Source organism: Sinocyclocheilus grahami, unplaced genomic scaffold, assembly GCF_001515645.1.
Source record: "Sinocyclocheilus grahami isolate Dianchi unplaced genomic scaffold, SAMN03320097.WGS_v1.1 scaffold871.1, whole genome shotgun sequence".
Classification (NCBI taxonomy): domain Eukaryota; kingdom Metazoa; phylum Chordata; class Actinopteri; order Cypriniformes; family Cyprinidae; genus Sinocyclocheilus; species Sinocyclocheilus grahami.
The window spans coordinates 174,478-191,741 of NW_015506050.1; the positions used below are offsets into that span (position 1 = coordinate 174,478).

Here is a 17,264-nt window from a genome sequence, read left to right on the forward strand (position 1 = left end):
TTTCAAGCAACTTTAAAAAAAAAGAAGTATAATACGTGGACTTGGCAACTATGTTGGAAACAAGCAGCGTTTGTGTCTTCTTCTTCTTCTTCTTCTTTTGTGTTTAATGGCGGTTGGCAAACCAGCTTAAGGTGCATTTCCGCCACCTACTGGGATGGAGTCAGCGTTTGTGTCTATGTGTTGACATCATTTTAACTGAAACAGGAAGACAGGGCGGGACATATCAAGAAGCCTCGCCCCTTTTAAAATAGCCAATAGCGTTTGTTTATATCACAACTTGGGCTAGAGCCTTTCAGAGCCGTTGTGCTCCATAAACCCAGGGTAAATTTGACAGGGTATGCCAGCCACAATCTCATCCATATTGCTATCAAATATAGCATTCTGTGTAGAATTCAAATAGCTCCGATACATTTTGTGGTCTACACCGACTCGCGCATGTGATCCGCTCCGTGCTATCGTGTCTCTGGACCGGAGCAGAGTGTGTGTGCGGTGCGGTGGTTAGCGTAACAGCACGAAACCAGACTTCTTATTTTCCTCAATGGAAAGCATATTTACACTGTTTGAATCATTCCCTGTCCCCTATATAGTGCACTATGTGCCATTAACTGTACAGAAAATACAAATTCTGTGGACCAGTGGCCGATTTCAGTCGCGGCTTCAACGTCTATTTTAAAGTGTAGGGGGCGGGCGCTTCGGATTCCAGAGAGCATTTGATTGGACAAAAAGTTTGATGCGAAGCTGAAGTACGATGCGATGTCAAAAAAATCATTAGTGACGAACTGCAAGCTTTGAATGCTTATATCTTCTAAATGTAAATTTTGTCACTGTTTTGGAGCACACTGCCTTATAGATAACCGTAAGACTAACATATTGATACTAACCCAAAAAACTGTAATTTTGATTTCATGGGGACTTTAACATATGGAGGTCGGCTTTGCGCATGCGCCGCTCAGAAGTGACGCACGCGGAAGCACAGTGGAGAGATCAAAACAAAACAACGGTCACTAATTAAAAGTACAAAACAAGGATTAGTAAAGAAGAATGTCAGAGGACTTCGATATAAGCCAAGAGTTTTGGTTTTCCTTTGCTAAAGTAAGGAAACTTTGCTTCCTTTGCTCCTGTTAACAAAAGTTGGTTTTCACAAGACTCACCAGCGCATGCGCAGCGCTGACCTCATACGTCATCCGCCCGGAACGGCTTCCAGTGTACAACAGTGAGCACAAGCTAGATTAAAGTGATTATTACGTTTTGAATAGGGATATTTTTCTTACAAAAACGCATCGATTCGCTACAGGAGGCCTTTGTTCAGCTCTTTTTTTATGGATGGGCGCATTTTATTTAACTGCTTTTGGACTGATGCACTGCAACACCCGCTGAGTGCCATGAAACAGCTTGAAAGATCAAAGACAATTTTTAATATAACTCCGGATTCGTCTGAAAGAAGAAAGTCATATACACCTAGGATGACTTGAGGGTGAGTAATTTATGGGCTAATTTTCATTTTTGGGTGAACTAAACCTTTAAAGTTTGTCTTGAACTTTTTTTATCTAGTTATACTCTGGCATTTATGGCATAACGATTTTATGTCTGTTTGCTTAAATTATTGAACTAGTTATAAAATGTTATGTCGCCTTTTCCCTTTTTTATTTATCTCATATGCATTGTATTACATTAAATCACACGAGGCATCTGAATTTGTCTGATATTTAACTCTCTTAAGGGTATTATAATGTGTAAAAACGCCCTCTCGCGGTAAGCAAACCTGTCTAGACCAGAATTACAAGAATGTGACACTGAAAACTGCCCAAGTAAATCACTAAAAAACAAAACAAAACAACGAATAAATAAATACATTAAAAATTCATGTAATTCAGTCTTTACTGTATATCGCGGGCGTATAATTCAAATCTCATTGCCACACTCCACAGTCAAGCTGTTATATGAGGCAAGGCACAGTTTTGTTAGTGGGATGAGGCAGACTGTAAGGGCAAGGCTGCACTCTGAACCACTGGTCTCGTTACTTCGTTAGGGTTTCGGTTGAAGTTAGTTAACTTACCGTTGGCATAGACTCTCAGGCACACCTTCTCCTTCTCTTATCTAAGAGGGCGTGTCCCAAACGAGTCTAGTAAGCGAGGAATCACCTGAGCTCATTACACCAGCAGCGCACAGGTGTAAAAATGGGCAAAGCAGTTGGACGCTGGGACTTTGAATGGGTCTATAATGAGCAACCGCACACATGGAGAAGAAAGGAAATATTAGGTAAGTTTACATTAAGTGACAGAAAAACACATACGTCAGCAGAATTTGCTAAAACATAGCCTACTGTAGACGTGATATGATTTCGGTTAGCCGACTGACTTGAATTTAATTTAAATATCAATTTAACTATTTGGTAGCGTGTTAGATTTTGTTTTCTGGTTGTTTATCTTGTGTTGGTAAAGATATATAAGCGCAACTGTGTGCTTTATGCACAGTGCCTGTCACGGCATAACTCTGATCACTGATTAAACAGGAACTCGGACAATTAACATAACATTTTAATCCTAGTGGATATCTTCCCGAACTAATTTCAAATGAAAAAAGTTAATTCGGTATAAATTCTTAATACTAATTCTCCGGAAGAGTGTGCGTGGGCCGGTGAGCGTGGGTGCGTACGCAAGGTCTTGTGAAGAGGGCGCGGAAGGAATGTTTTTTGTTTTTCTTTTACAAACTCTATCGTCGTGTGTTTCATATGCATACACTACATATTAACTACCCTCATTTTTACGTGTAATTGAGGTCAAGCGTACTCTGCCATATGTTCAGTCTAGTAATAGTTAGACTAAACACGGGTGTAGTTGACAGGTGAAACATAGATGTGTTTTACCTGCCTCACATCTATCAGACAATAGCTTCAGGGGATGATCATTTGTGTAAACTGATTCCATGCATTATTTGCACGATAGCAGTGGGTCTTGCATGGTAACAACATTCTAGTCTTATGACCATAGGCTAACTGTAAAGATATCATGTCACAAGCTCAGTTCACCATAAAACACATTTATGAGCAACTTTGAGAACTCACCACAAATATCACAATATAGAAGCCCAGAGTGTTTTTTTTTCTTCTGTGTGCAGAAGTGAGGAATTAAAAAGCTGACTTTCTTTTGACATCACATTGAACTGTAAGAACTGCCCCTTTAGAGTAATTCTCCATTAATAGACCCTGAAAAAAACACCTTTTGGTACTGATATGATATTGTGAAGTTGCATGGGTAGTTTTACACCTCAAGCTCTTTAAATATTAATAATGTATTCTATAGTCTTCTGACTATTCCAGAAAGGATTAGGACGCCATTTACAAATTCTGGTATATATAAAGTTGATAATAGATTATGTAAAATATTATATTTTAAGCAACAAAACTGATATGAAATATTATAAAATGATATACAAAACAATAAATATATTGCATAAAACCTGGTGTAAAAGTGATTGTTGTCATTGCAATCCAGTTTTTTTCCCCAATTATTTTTTTAAATAGACCATTATAGGATTTTTTTTTTTTTTTTTTAAAAAAACATCATCTTGGGTTTTTACTAGCGTCTGACTGGAGTTTGTGGCTATTTTATTTACACACTTTATAGCATTTGGTTACTCATTACACAGGTGAACTTGCCCAATGTTCAGAAACATTGCATGCATGTTGTGTTATTTTAGGCTTAAATATAACTTATAGAAGCTGAGAAACAACCACCTTGTTCAGAATAAACCTGTTTGTGTGTTTCTGTGACATTAAGCCATGACAGGTGTGATCTTGTTCAGAGTATAAGAGACTCAAGGGGCAGGAAAAGGCGCATCCAAGAATCTCCACCTGTGTACAAGAACATCACTGCTCGTGAAGCCCTATAGTGTTGCCGGCAGCCGCAGCTGTGCTTGTTTTGTGAGGGCTATTTGTTTGACTGATATGTAAAATGTAAAGGCCAAACAAATACACAGATGATCTGACATATGGAACTGAACCAGAAACATTTCCTTGTTCAATGATGACTGAGGTGCCCAATTCACCTGCCTTACTGTGAATAGCCCTTGACGAAAAAACAAAATATGATACACGCTACCATACACTTGAGCATAAACCAGTAGAAAACCTTGCAATATGAACAGTTTGCATACAGACATTATGCAAACTGCATGAAAAAGTGTTATGGCAGATTTGCGTGCAGGTCGCCTGTAATTGTACCGGTGAAAGTGAGCGTTGCGAAAAAGAGCCAAATGATGCGTCAACAGAACATTAGCAGGGCAAACAAATCTGCTAATTAAAAAGGCACACCGCCAGGGGAGTGTCTCTCCCTTGTGGAGGAGAATTAGTGATTGGTTGACTACCTATGCAACATAGTGCCTTAACATGTTTAATAGGCTACCACTAGCAACTGCAATAAAGTGATAATCTTTATTAGTTTAAGGCTAAGTGTAAATAACAATCTTAACTGAGTACAATCTTAATAAAAAATAAAATCAGCTTTAAAAGTGATACAGGCATAACTATTGTGAGTGCTACTTAAGTGGGATGTGAAGGCTTAATTTCAAGTACAGTCTGTCTTTAATGGAAGTACGACAAATCCTTCAACATGAACAAGATTTACTAGCGTCTGACTGGAGTTTGTGGCTATTTTATTTACACACTTTATAGCATTTGGTTACTCATTACACAGGTGAACTTGCCCAATGTTCAGAAACATTGCATGCATGTTGTGTTATTTTAGGCTTAAATATAACTTATAGAAGCTGAGAAACAACCACCTTGTTCAGAATAAACCTGTTTGTGTGTTTCTGTGACATTAAGCCATGACAGGTGTGATCTTGTTCAGAGTATAAGAGACTCAAGGGGCAGGAAAAGGCGCATCCAAGAATCTCCACCTGTGTACAAGAACATCACTGCTCGTGAAGCCCTATAGTGTTGCCGGCAGCCGCAGCTGTGCTTGTTTTGTGAGGGCTATTTGTTTGACTGATATGTAAAATGTAAAGGCCAAACAAATACACAGATGATCTGACATATGGAACTGAACCAGAAACATTTCCTTGTTCAATGATGACTGAGGTGCCCAATTCACCTGCCTTACTGTGAATAGCCCTTGACGAAAAAACAAAATATGATACACGCTACCATACACTTGAGCATAAACCAGTAGAAAACCTTGCAATATGAACAGTTTGCATACAGACATTATGCAAACTGCATGAAAAAGTGTTATGGCAGATTTGCGTGCAGGTCGCCTGTAATTGTACCGGTGAAAGTGAGCGTTGCGAAAAAGAGCCAAATGATGCGTCAACAGAACATTAGCAGGGCAAACAAATCTGCTAATTAAAAAGGCACACCGCCAGGGGAGTGTCTCTCCCTTGTGGAGGAGAATTAGTGATTGGTTGACTACCTATGCAACATAGTGCCTTAACATGTTTAATAGGTTACCACTAGCAACTGCAATAAAGTGATAATCTTTATTAGTTTAAGGCTAAGTGTAAATAACAATCTTAACTGAGTACAATCTTAATAAAAATAAAATCAGCTTTAAAAGTGATACAGGCATAACTATTGTGAGTGCTACTTAAGTGGGATGTGAAGGCTTAATTTCAAGTACAGTCTGTCTTTAATGGAAGTACGACAAATCCTTCAACATGAACAAGACTTTAATAAAGATATATGATAACCTCTATTACAAGAAACTAATTTCAAGAGCTCAAGCAGCAGTTTTAGTGTAATGGTTTGAAGGATTATTGCACTAATGCAGAATGCACTATACTGTAGTGTAGACACTGTATATATTGTATATTTTTTTGCTGATTTTTAATATGTAATGAGAAACTATCATCACATAATAAAAATATTTCATTCAAAGCTGTATTTTATAGCCATTTGGTCATCTCAAATCTCTTTAAAATGATAAAATTCTGATTTTTAAATTTTTATTTATGTGCAGTATCTGCAGATAAATATTTATATGTACATACATATGCGTACATGTATGCATATGAATATGTGTGTGTGTGTACTGGTCGCCAAAAGTTTTCGAAAAAAGTTTCACCAAGACTTTGTTTATTTGATCAAATACAGTAAAAACTGTTATTGATCACAAAGTAATGTACAGTATGAAAATGCATATTTAAGCATTCATTAATATTAATTCAATGTTTTAAAGATGAAGGTTAGATGACAGCAATGGTAATCTAAATGTAAAATTAGAGGAAATGAGCATGTAAAATTAAATATCAAATACTGAGTCTGACCAATACAATAAAGTAATACATTGAGAATAACGGCTAATAACAGATTTATTGTAAATCCCTATTGGAGTTTTTCTTCTAATAAAAAGTAGTTTAAAGCTGGCAAACTATCAGATATCACTGACGCCTGTCATTTTGTTCTTAAGATGAATTTCAAGACGTTCGTAAGAAAAATTCTGTAGTTTTTATTTTTTATTTTACATAAGAAAATTCTTGACTTCGTTCTTAAGATTTTAGTGAATCCGGTCCCAGATTTTTAATACTTCTCAGGAAGTTTACATTTCAGGCTAGAGCTCAAGTGGAAATGTCATGGTAATGTAATGCTCTCTATTGATTTTGACACTGTTACCGATTAAGAGGAAGTGTGTGACATTTAGTGCCGTGGAACTAACTAGAAAGACTAATATTTGCTAAACTCTTTTTCATACTTCATCAGTGTTCATAAGACAATTTAATTGGAGTTATAGTTTATAGACATCATACCATCAGTGTGAAAGAACCCCAAGGCATGTCTGTAAGCTGATTACTCATGCAGTGCATTGTATCTGTTAATATTTAAACCAAAGTATAACTACTGTCAGTAAACTGACCATCGCCCCACACATGCTTTACACTTTAGCTGCATTGTACTTTGTTCTTATTCTTTGGTACGCATACTGTATTTCAAAGTGTATATAAACCGAAATCTCATTATTAACATTTGATTATTGACGGACCTTTCCCATATTGCAGGTCAAGAGGATTGCAGCAGAGTACTATGACTCACTCCCTCAACACACTTCCTGGATGCGAGTGCTCTGGGACTTTGTATTTGATGACACCATCGGCCCCTACGCCAGAATCAAGAGACAGTACAAACTTGGCAAAAAGGAATGAATTGGGTGTTAGACTACTGATCTAATCAAACATACTACAAGGTATTTACACAAATCTGTGAGGCACTTGAAGGCTGTTAGTTAAAAGGGAGCAAACCCTTTCACACGTGAACCTGCATACCCTTTTCATTCCATCATATAGATCTATCTGTACAATGTATGAACGATAACTGTACATTCCCTGCGCGTTTTACATGATTTGTGATTTATTGTTTGGGTGTATCAAAGCCCAGTTAATTGTCTCAAAATCGTTCCATACACTCATTCCAAATTATAACATCTGATGTTGTTTTTATGGTATCCATGTTCATTATCAATGCAGTTATTTGTGATTATTATTGCAATCGCCACTTTCACAACTAAATCCAACTACTGAGATGCCAGTTAAGATGTACCCGAGGAAAGAAGTGCTGAGATGGAATGTTTAAGTCGACTTAAAATGCCTTTTCATCAGTGAGGCCTTTTTGAAAACTGAATATTTAATTGTTTCATGCGCTATTGTGTAAATTGAAGTCTTTCGATATTTTGACATGTTCTGTCGTTTGCACTGTGACAGTTTAACTCTGAACTCCATTGTGATAAAGCTGTTGTGGAATATGTTTGTTCAGCACAATGTATTTCAATAAACTTCCTAATCTTACACGATGAATCTGAATAATGGCAGAGAGGTTTTGTAAGGGGTCGTTGTAATGTTCAATGAAAATGAGTAATTTTTTTTAATGACGCATGAGACAAGACTGTTTAAAAGGGGGAAAAGCTTTTAAAGTTCTTTTAATTCCATCAATCTCACACTCTCAACAGGTTTAATTTAATTGTAATTTCTGTGAAATATCAACATCAACTTTTAAAATCAGGATCAACCTAATTAAACCAGAATACATTGTGTTCAAACAATTCACCCAATACTATAAGCCACTTTCAATAATTCATCTCACGTTGTGTGTGTGTATATATACATGTATATATTTCCATGTCCATCTCTTGAGCTCATTAAAAGAGCATCTATATTTAACCTCATACCTCCAAATCAATTTAAAACAAAGTTCTACTGAACTTCTGCACTGGCCAAAAAAACAAAACGAAAAGAAAAAGTCTCAAACTGTTTCAACTATAGTAGTTTGCTGACAGTTCAGCACAAATGTGTGCAGTTCGTACTTATTAAAATCAAAGAATAAGAGCAGTAATATAAAATATACTGTATTTCAAAGTGTATATAAACCGAAATCTCATTATTAACATTTGATTATTGACGGACCTTTCCCATATTGCAGGTCAAGAGGATTGCAGCAGAGTACTATGACTCACTCCCTCAACACACTTCCTGGATGCGAGTGCTCTGGGACTTTGTATTTGATGACACCATCGGCCCCTACGCCAGAATCAAGAGACAGTACAAACTTGGCAAAAAGGAATGAATTGGGTGTTAGACTACTGATCTAATCAAACATACTACAAGGTATTTACACAAATCTGTGAGGCACTTGAAGGCTGTTAGTTAAAAGGGAGCAAACCCTTTCACACGTGAACCTGCATACCCTTTTCATTCCATCATATAGATCTATCTGTACAATGTATGAACGATAACTGTACATTCCCTGCGCCTGGGAACGTTTTACATGATTTGTGATTTATTGTTTGGGTGTATCAAAGCCCAGTTAATTGTCTCAAAATCGTTCCATACACTCATTCCAAACTATAACATCTGATGTTGTTTTTATGGTATCCATGTTCATTATCAATGCAGTTATTTGTGATTATTATTGCAATCGCCACTTTCACAACTAAATCCAACTACTGAGATGCCAGTTAAGATGTACCCGAGGAAAGAAGTGCTGAGATGGAATGTTTAAGTCGACTTAAAATGCCTTTTCATCAGTGAGGCCTTTTTGAAAACTGAATATTTAATTGTTTCATGCGCTATTGTGTAAATTGAAGTCTTTCGATATTTTGACATGTTCTGTCGTTTGCACTGTGACAGTTTAACTCTGAACTCCATTGTGATAAAGCTGTTGTGGAATATGTTTGTTCAGCACAATGTATTTCAATAAACTTCCTAATCTTACACGATGAATCTGAATAATGGCAGAGAGGTTTTGTAAGGGGTCGTTGTAATGTTCAATGAAAATGAGTAATTTTTTTTAATGACGCATGAGACAAGACTGTTTAAAAGGGGGAAAAGCTTTTAAAGTTCTTTTAATTCCATCAATCTCACACTCTCAACAGGTTTAATTTAATTGTAATTTCTGTGAAATATCAACATCAACTTTTAAAATCAGGATCAACCTAATTAAACCAGAATACATTGTGTTCAAACAATTCACCCAATACTATAAGCCACTTTCAATAATTCATCTCACGTTGTGTGTGTGTATATATACATGTATATATTTCCATGTCCATCTCTTGAGCTCATTAAAAGAGCATCTATATTTAACCTCATACCTCCAAATCAATTTAAAACAAAGTTCTACTGAACTTCTGCACTGGCCAAAAAAACAAAACGAAAAGAAAAAGTCTCAAACTGTTTCAACTATAGTAGTTTGCTGACAGTTCAGCACAAATGTGTGCAGTTCGTACTTATTAAAATCAAAGAATAAGAGCAGTAATATAAAATATAAAAGGCTGACAATAACTGTCGTGCAGCTTTGTATCTCTCATTTAATATAATACAATTCTTAACAATAATAATAATAATAACAATGACCAATGAAAAGATATAAACTTAGAAAACAAAAGTATCTTCATTAATTTCCAACTTGTCGACTTGAAAGAGCGAGAGCAGCAAGCTGCACAGTGGACCGTCTCAACGTTCATACTGGAGGAAATAGAAAATTCAGTGTGAAGGTCTATATTTCCATCTGCTCGTTCATTCACTCATCCATACACACAATCATTCATTCACTCCAATTCCTTCCGTTCCTCAGCATTCTCTTGTCCTTCTCAATAATGCCTTGTATCTGCACAACATTTCTGCAACTGAATTATCCATACTGTTGCAGACATGCTGCGAGAACATTTTCACGTGCGCTTTCATGTACTTTCCCGAACCTTCAGTCGTTATCAGTCGTCGTCGTTGACCTTTCTTAAGACTATGTGGAGCCAATTCTCAGAAGTTCCCTTCTAATGGCTAAACAAAAAAGAGAAAAATGTAAATATCCTCAAGAACTGAAAAGATACATCTCTTTTCTGTTATCTCCTAAAACTTACCGTCAATGATTTCTTCTTTAACCTTATGCAATTCCCGCACAACCTCCTCCAAGATCTCCTTTTGATAGCAACAAATTTGATCATCGTTAGCAGGCCAGTCTATCCTCATTTTTTGCACAATACACAGCACAGTACTGTGCCATTTTGAAAGAGATTCTGAACTAACCTGTTTCATTCTGTCAAAGTCAAATGACTCTGCATCACTGGTGCTTCCGATTGGTTTTGCCCTGTACAATGTTCATCATAAATATTTAAACGCAATTTGAATGATCAAAAATTTAGCTGCAAGTCATGTTTGCTGTTAAAACAACGTGTAGATATATTAAATATTAATATTGCTTTCTGATGCAATCTCAGTTTTTATAACCGGTTCATTTTCAGAGTTCAAAGAGACCATTTTCTGTGAGTTTACACAAACATTCAATGACAGCTTACACAAAACATAAAAACTAAATTTTCTAGTTTGTCAGAAAGCGAGCAGAACCGGCTTTGTTTGCATTTAAGTCATTGCAGGCTCATGTTGCCCAGGGCTTTACTTCCTTAACATGACCATTTGTACTGGCAACCGAGCAACAGGCATTTACTCACATATGCAAACTCTAAGCTTAACCATTCATTGCTCTGTTGCAATCCATCAAGGAACACCTCAACAAATGTAAATTTTAAAGGAACCAAATGTTTTAAAGTGCCCCTATTATGGATTTTTGAAAATGACCTTTCATGCAGTGTGTAACACAGTTCTAAGTGAATGAAAACATCCTCCAAAGTTTTAAATCTGAAAGTGAACCGTGTATAAAGTTATTGTCTCTCAAAAAAAAGAGTCGACTCTGAATCATTTAAACGAGTCGTTTTTAAAACAAATCCCAAGCCGTTTCATGTTGACGTCATGGGGGGTTTACATAGACCGGAACGAAAGGGCACTTTAGCATCGGCGATTAAAGGAACACGCAACTATTTTTGAAAATAAGCTCATTTTCCAACTCCCCTAGAGTTAAACAGTTGAGTTTTACAGTTTTCTAATCCATTCGGCCGATTTCCGGGTCTGGCGGTAGCACTTTTAGCTGTAGCTTAGCATAGATCATTGAATCTGATTAAACCGTAAGCATCTCGCTCAAAAATGACCAAAGAGTTTCGATATTACCTAGCTGGGGACTATTTTCAGGCACTGTGTAATATCATTGCGCCTGCTGCACCCATGGTACGGCAGCAAAGTTCCTTGATTTTTTTACGCCGGAATGAGAGTATAGTTCCTAGCAATATCGGCCTAGATAATTGCAACTTTTCATTTTCCGTCGGTCTTAGTACACGATGTAACTACAGAAGAGTCAAGTTTTAAATAGGAAACATATCAAAACTCTTTGGTCATTTTTGAGCGAGATGCTAATGGTCTAATCAGATTCAATTATCTATGCTAAGCTACAGCTAAAAGTGCTACCGCCAGAACCGGAGATTGGCTAAATGGATGCGAAAACGGTAAAACTCAACTGTTTAACTCTAGGGGAGTTGGAAAATGAGCCTATTTTCAAAAATAATGGCGTGTTCCTTTAAAGGGGCAGGGGCTCGAGCACCCCCAGCCCTGTGCACGCCACTCCACTAAACAGATAGGAATTAAATGTTTACTGCTCATGAAACCTGTTAAAACATACCTTGATACAGCTGAAGACTTATCTGCAGAGTTGGCTCGTTCCCATGGCTTCTTCACAGGATCTGAGAAGAAATACTTTTTTTTTTTTTTTGCTCACCAAACCTAAATACGTCTCATAATTTACCATATACTATACAATAAAATTAATATATTTTTACTAAAAGGTTTTTAGTTTTCTGAATATCCTGAAAAAAATGTATCACGGTTTCCACAAAAATATTAAGCCAAAAGTATATCAAAAGTAATAATACGAAATGATTCTTGAGCATCAAATCAGCATATTAGAATGATTTCTAAAGGATTATATGACACTGAATATAATTCAATTATAAACAATTGTAATATTATTTCTAGTGCTGTCAAGAGTAATCACATCCAAAATAAGTTTTTGTTTACATAATATAGGTGTGTACAGTGTATATATATATATTATGTATATATAAATTCACACACATGCATGTATACATTTAAGAAAAATGTTGTTTATATAGATAAGTATATTTATATACAATATATATTATATGAATATAAACATATACATGTAAATATTTTCAAAATATATACTGTATGTGTGTGTATATTTATATATACATCATAAATATACGCAGTACACACACACACACACACACACACAATTACGTAAATTAAAAGTTTTATTTTGGATGCGATTAATCTTTTGACAGCCCTAATTTTACACAATATTAGTTTTTCTGTACATTTGTTAAAAAAAATGTATCATTGGTAAGCAATGGACTTTTTAGAAATATTAAAAACTTACCAACCTTAGATTTTTTATTGTAGTGTATATACAGAATACATTGCTAAATTAGCAAAAAAAAAAAAGGGGGGGGGAAAAAACACCTGAATTTTGTCCACGAGAAGATGATGAAGGGGATCCATTAGACTCCTCCTGCAAGAAAGAGATATCAGACTGACATGATATGATATACAATGAATAGAACTGAAGAGAAATACACAGTCTCTGTGTGATTTGACAAATAGTGTACAAAAGTCATACATTTTGACTGTCTTCTGGTTTCTCTGAGGCCTTCCTCCTGCAGAATGATCATATTTAACAATCAAAGTTTGTATAACCACCAGTCATGAATCATTAGTTATGGGTAAAAAAGACAGGAAATGGATGCATTCTGACCTCCGTGCTAAAAGGGCATTCATCTCCTGCATGAGACCCTCTCCACCTCCTCCACTGCCTCCACTGCTTCCACTGGAGCGATTGGCATCGTTCTTGCTACTGCTTTCCTCTGGCTAGAAAAGATAAAACATGGAATAATCAGGCAGCAAGATACTATTATTGAACTTATTGCATAAAAAAAAAGAAATATGTGAAACATGTTGAGGTTTGAGAAAGATAAATGCCACTCACCCGCTGCACTTTTCTCAGCTTGGCACCAGCTAGAGCTGCAGCCAGACCTGCCGGAGCAGAAACTCCACCAGCCGGCAGTGGAGGCGGGGTAGGAGGGGGTCCTGTGGCGGGTGGTGGCGGCCCGGGTGGGGGAGGCCCAGGAGGGGGCGGAGGGGCCGGTGGACCCGCCATGGATGCTGAGGTAGGGGGGTGAACAGGAGGGGTGGATGAGAGCATGGAGGGATGACCCGGTGGAACGGGAGGACCTGCTGCAAGAAAGGAAAGAATCAGTGTTGTATTCTAGACTGAGTGTTTAATTACAAATGCAATGAAATATACTGCAATGGAGAGCATTTGAACGGAAGCCTGCTTCCGCCACTGAATAAAAAATAAAAAATGTAATTGAGACTCTTTATCTTACAATTCTGATGTTTCTTTCTCACAATTGCGAGTTCACATTTCATAATTTAACTTTTTTCTCAGAATTGCGTGATATAACCTTGCAGAAGTTATAAAGTCAAAATTGTGAGCTTATATTCTGACTTTATTTCTCGCAATTGCAAGTTTGTATCCTGCAATTCTGACTTTATAATTGTGAGAAAAAAGTTGCAATTATCTTTTTTTTTTTTTAAAAACAAGCTTTCATACATTTGTGTTGATTTAAAGGTGAAATTGCGCATCACGACCTAAATTGTAGAAAGCAGAATTACAAACGGAGAAAATCAACCTACAAATAGGCTCAGCAGTAAGGATTTTATTTCTGCTGGCTCAGTGGGTCTAGCACTTTCAAATTTATTATTCACATTAGTACTTCCAAAAGAATGACAAATTTTATTTTTACTAATTTTATTTAGATTTGTTTTTATCAATGTTTTTTTTTTTATAAATGTAGTGTTCAATATACACTACCATTCAAAAGTTAGGGCTCAATAATTATTTTATTCAGCAAGGACGCATTAAATTGAGAAGTCACAGTAAAGACATTTTTAATGCTACAAAAGACTTCTACTTCAAATAAATGCTGAACTTTTTCTATTGATCATAGAATCCTGGAAAAAGAGTATTACGGTTTCCACAAAAATGTTATGCAGCACAACTGTTGGGGAGCATAAGAGACTGTAATGACTGAAATGACTTGATAAAAATCTTACCAACCCTAAACATTTGCACAGTATTTTTTCTACATGAAAATAATTTCATAAATTCACAAACACACTTTTGGTTTGTAGTTTTCAGCACATTCTTATTGATGCCTCCGGGGTGTATTTGCAAGTTTGACAAAACCTCATCCATGTCAGCCAGCTAGATAATATTATCTCAGAGACAAATCAGCAGAGTTTGCATAATAATACATCACAAAAAACCAAGCGTTTAAATTTGCAAAGTAGATGTACGAGATCAATGAACGTTCAATGGCGCAACAAAAAGGACAAGTGACACTGGTCTGTCAAGTGGCCCAAAACACTCTCACACTGGTCCTGGGTCAGCAGGCCATTCTTAGTGTTGAGCCCTGCTTACACGTGCATCTACATAATTATGTGAGACAGAGCAAAGCATTTTAACTTCGAAAATATGATCTGCAAAGAGAAAAAGCAAAAATGGAACATAGCGTGGTTAATTTAAGGTATGACACACCATTTAAACAATATGAACAAATCACCTTTGAGCAAGAACAAGAACATCACTGCGATATATGAATGTTTACTTTATAATCTTAAATCATCTTTCCTCTACTCAGAACAAAGAAAGTGAGGCAGCTGCCATTTGTTCAAATGAGCTGCTGTGATTTTGTCATATAACACAGACAAAAGTCAACAGCCTCATTGAAAAACCTGGCAGGCCGGTATTTGCATATGGTTTCAGTACAAAGACCGTACTATTCTCTTTAGACAGCTTTTGAGATCAACATGTCATCAGCCCAGTTCCATTGGACAGGTGCGTGAAGTCTTTTGGTGGTGGGCAATAAGCTACAGAGGGGGCAGCTGATGGGGGTCTGAAATACTTACTGCTGGATGCTTTGGCATTCTGATAAACAGGCGAGGGAGACGTCTTGGGCGTTGCCCCCTCGCACAAAGTAGAGGAAGAGGTGGGTGTGGTGTTGAATTGGGGCGTGGCCTGGTATAGCTGCTGCTGGTGGGGAGCGAGGCCTTGGATGGGCTGGCCAATGAGAAGGGGCAGGGGGCAAGATGATTCTTGTATGAGATAATGTGGGTGCAACGGAGCTCCAGAGGTGACCTGCATAGGAGGGTTTTGGTACGGGCAGTACTCCTCTGCCGGGCCACTGGACAACTGCTGGTGGTGTGTTACAGGCTCCAAGTGGGACATGTTAGCAGGAGCTTTGGGGCCACAGTTTGGGCCGTTGTTTAGGGGTGGCAAGGGGAGGGCGACAGGCAGGGCAGGTTGTTTGACTGGCACCGCCATTATGACAGGTGGCGATGCTGTGGGTAATGGAGCGTACATGTGGGTGGAGGACCATGTGGCATGTTTGGGGTCCTGGTGGGCCGTTGGAGGGGAAAGAGGGATTTGCTTGATGTTGCGAGGTGGAGTGGTGACACCCGGCTGCACGGGGGAGAAAGCAGAAGCCAGAGAGGTGGAAAGCTGGGAAAGCTGCTGTGCCTTTTTTTGAGGGGAGTCCACAGTGCGGTAGCCACTCTCTCGTTCCTGGGAGGAAGAGGAGGTGTGGGAGGAGGGTTGCGTGGGGTTAAGGTGAGCATAGGAAGGGGGAAGAGTGTTAGCACGATACTGTCTGAGGTCATGCAGAGTGGTTTCGGACTGAGAGGCGGCTGCTGATACTTTAAACTGAAGGGTGGAGACTGAGAAACAGAGAAAAGACAACACAAATGACAAACGAAAAGAGAGAAACGTGACAGTGATGAAAATCAAGCATCAACGTGTACAAAGAAACTTAAAAAGATGAAATGAGAGCAAAATAGCATGTTATATGCCTTGCAAACAGATGAATCTCACAAAAACATCTAGATCAGATAGATTTCAGGAAAAAAAATTTAATTAAGAAATGGAGAAATTACAATTGAAATTAAACATATTTTATGACCAAGATTTTGTTTCATTGTAACACTATTTTAATGACAATTAAACAATGCCCTCCCAAATTCTCATTACAATAATGCATCTGGATGTTTTACTTTTGACATGTTTTGAAATAATTCTACTTATTCTCAATGGAGATTCTCACTAGATTCACATTAGCGTGATACAAAACTTACTAAAAGTGATAAAAGTAACATAATAAAAGTATTCTGAAATCATTTTAAAATGTAAATGAACAGAACAAATACAATATATGCATTTATAAATAAATAAATATACAAAATGTAATAAATACAATTTAATTTGTTGTTAGGTATCTATTATATTACTTGTCAATTTAAATAATAAAAATTTAAATTATTATTAAAATTATTTTTATTATTCTTATGTTGGATTACTGTATCTGTATAACAGTAATGACAATAGAAATCAAAGAAATAATGCACAAAGAAAAAAATCTTAATAGTCCTTAAAGGGGTGGTTCACTGGGTTTTTTCTAGGCTTGATTGTGTTTATGGGGTGCAGTCTAACATGTGTTAATGCTTTGTTTTTTAAAAAACGCATTATTTTTCACATAATTTACCTTTATTCCACACTACTCTGTCCCTTCTCTGAGAAACGGGCTGATCATTTCCTTCTTTCTTCATTTTCCTTCTTTTATGAAGCCCCTCCCTCAGAAATAGGCGATGGGCTCTGATTGGTTAGCTAGCCCAATGTGTTGTGATTGGCTAAACTGCCTCTAAACGTCCCACCCCTCACCTCGGCGGCATGTGCTCTCGTTGTATAGTTAACAACGGCGTTGTTAATATCGCTTATCAGTTTAAGCCCGATTGAGAAGCAGAGGATATTATTGAAGAGGATC

General features: G+C 37.2%; 1 protein-coding gene across 1 annotated transcript in view; it reads right to left on the reverse strand.

Moving 5' to 3' along the window:
* Positions 1–8,868: 8,868 nt before the first annotated feature.
* The window catches only part of LOC107563375 (ena/VASP-like protein), a 32,921-nt gene continuing 24,525 nt past the window's right edge, over positions 8,869–17,264 (reverse strand). Inside the window, exons 6-14 of the mRNA XM_016248233.1 lie at positions 15,358–16,164; positions 13,373–13,620; positions 13,142–13,254; positions 13,007–13,043; positions 12,850–12,898; positions 11,990–12,050; positions 10,510–10,570; positions 10,344–10,401; positions 8,869–10,263 (exon numbers count right to left, since the gene is read on the reverse strand). Of these exons, the coding sequence (XP_016103719.1) occupies positions 10,226–10,263; positions 10,344–10,401; positions 10,510–10,570; positions 11,990–12,050; positions 12,850–12,898; positions 13,007–13,043; positions 13,142–13,254; positions 13,373–13,620; positions 15,358–16,164 (1,472 nt within the window). The 3' untranslated portion in view covers positions 8,869–10,225. The remainder of the gene's footprint in view (positions 10,264–10,343; positions 10,402–10,509; positions 10,571–11,989; positions 12,051–12,849; positions 12,899–13,006; positions 13,044–13,141; positions 13,255–13,372; positions 13,621–15,357; positions 16,165–17,264) is intronic.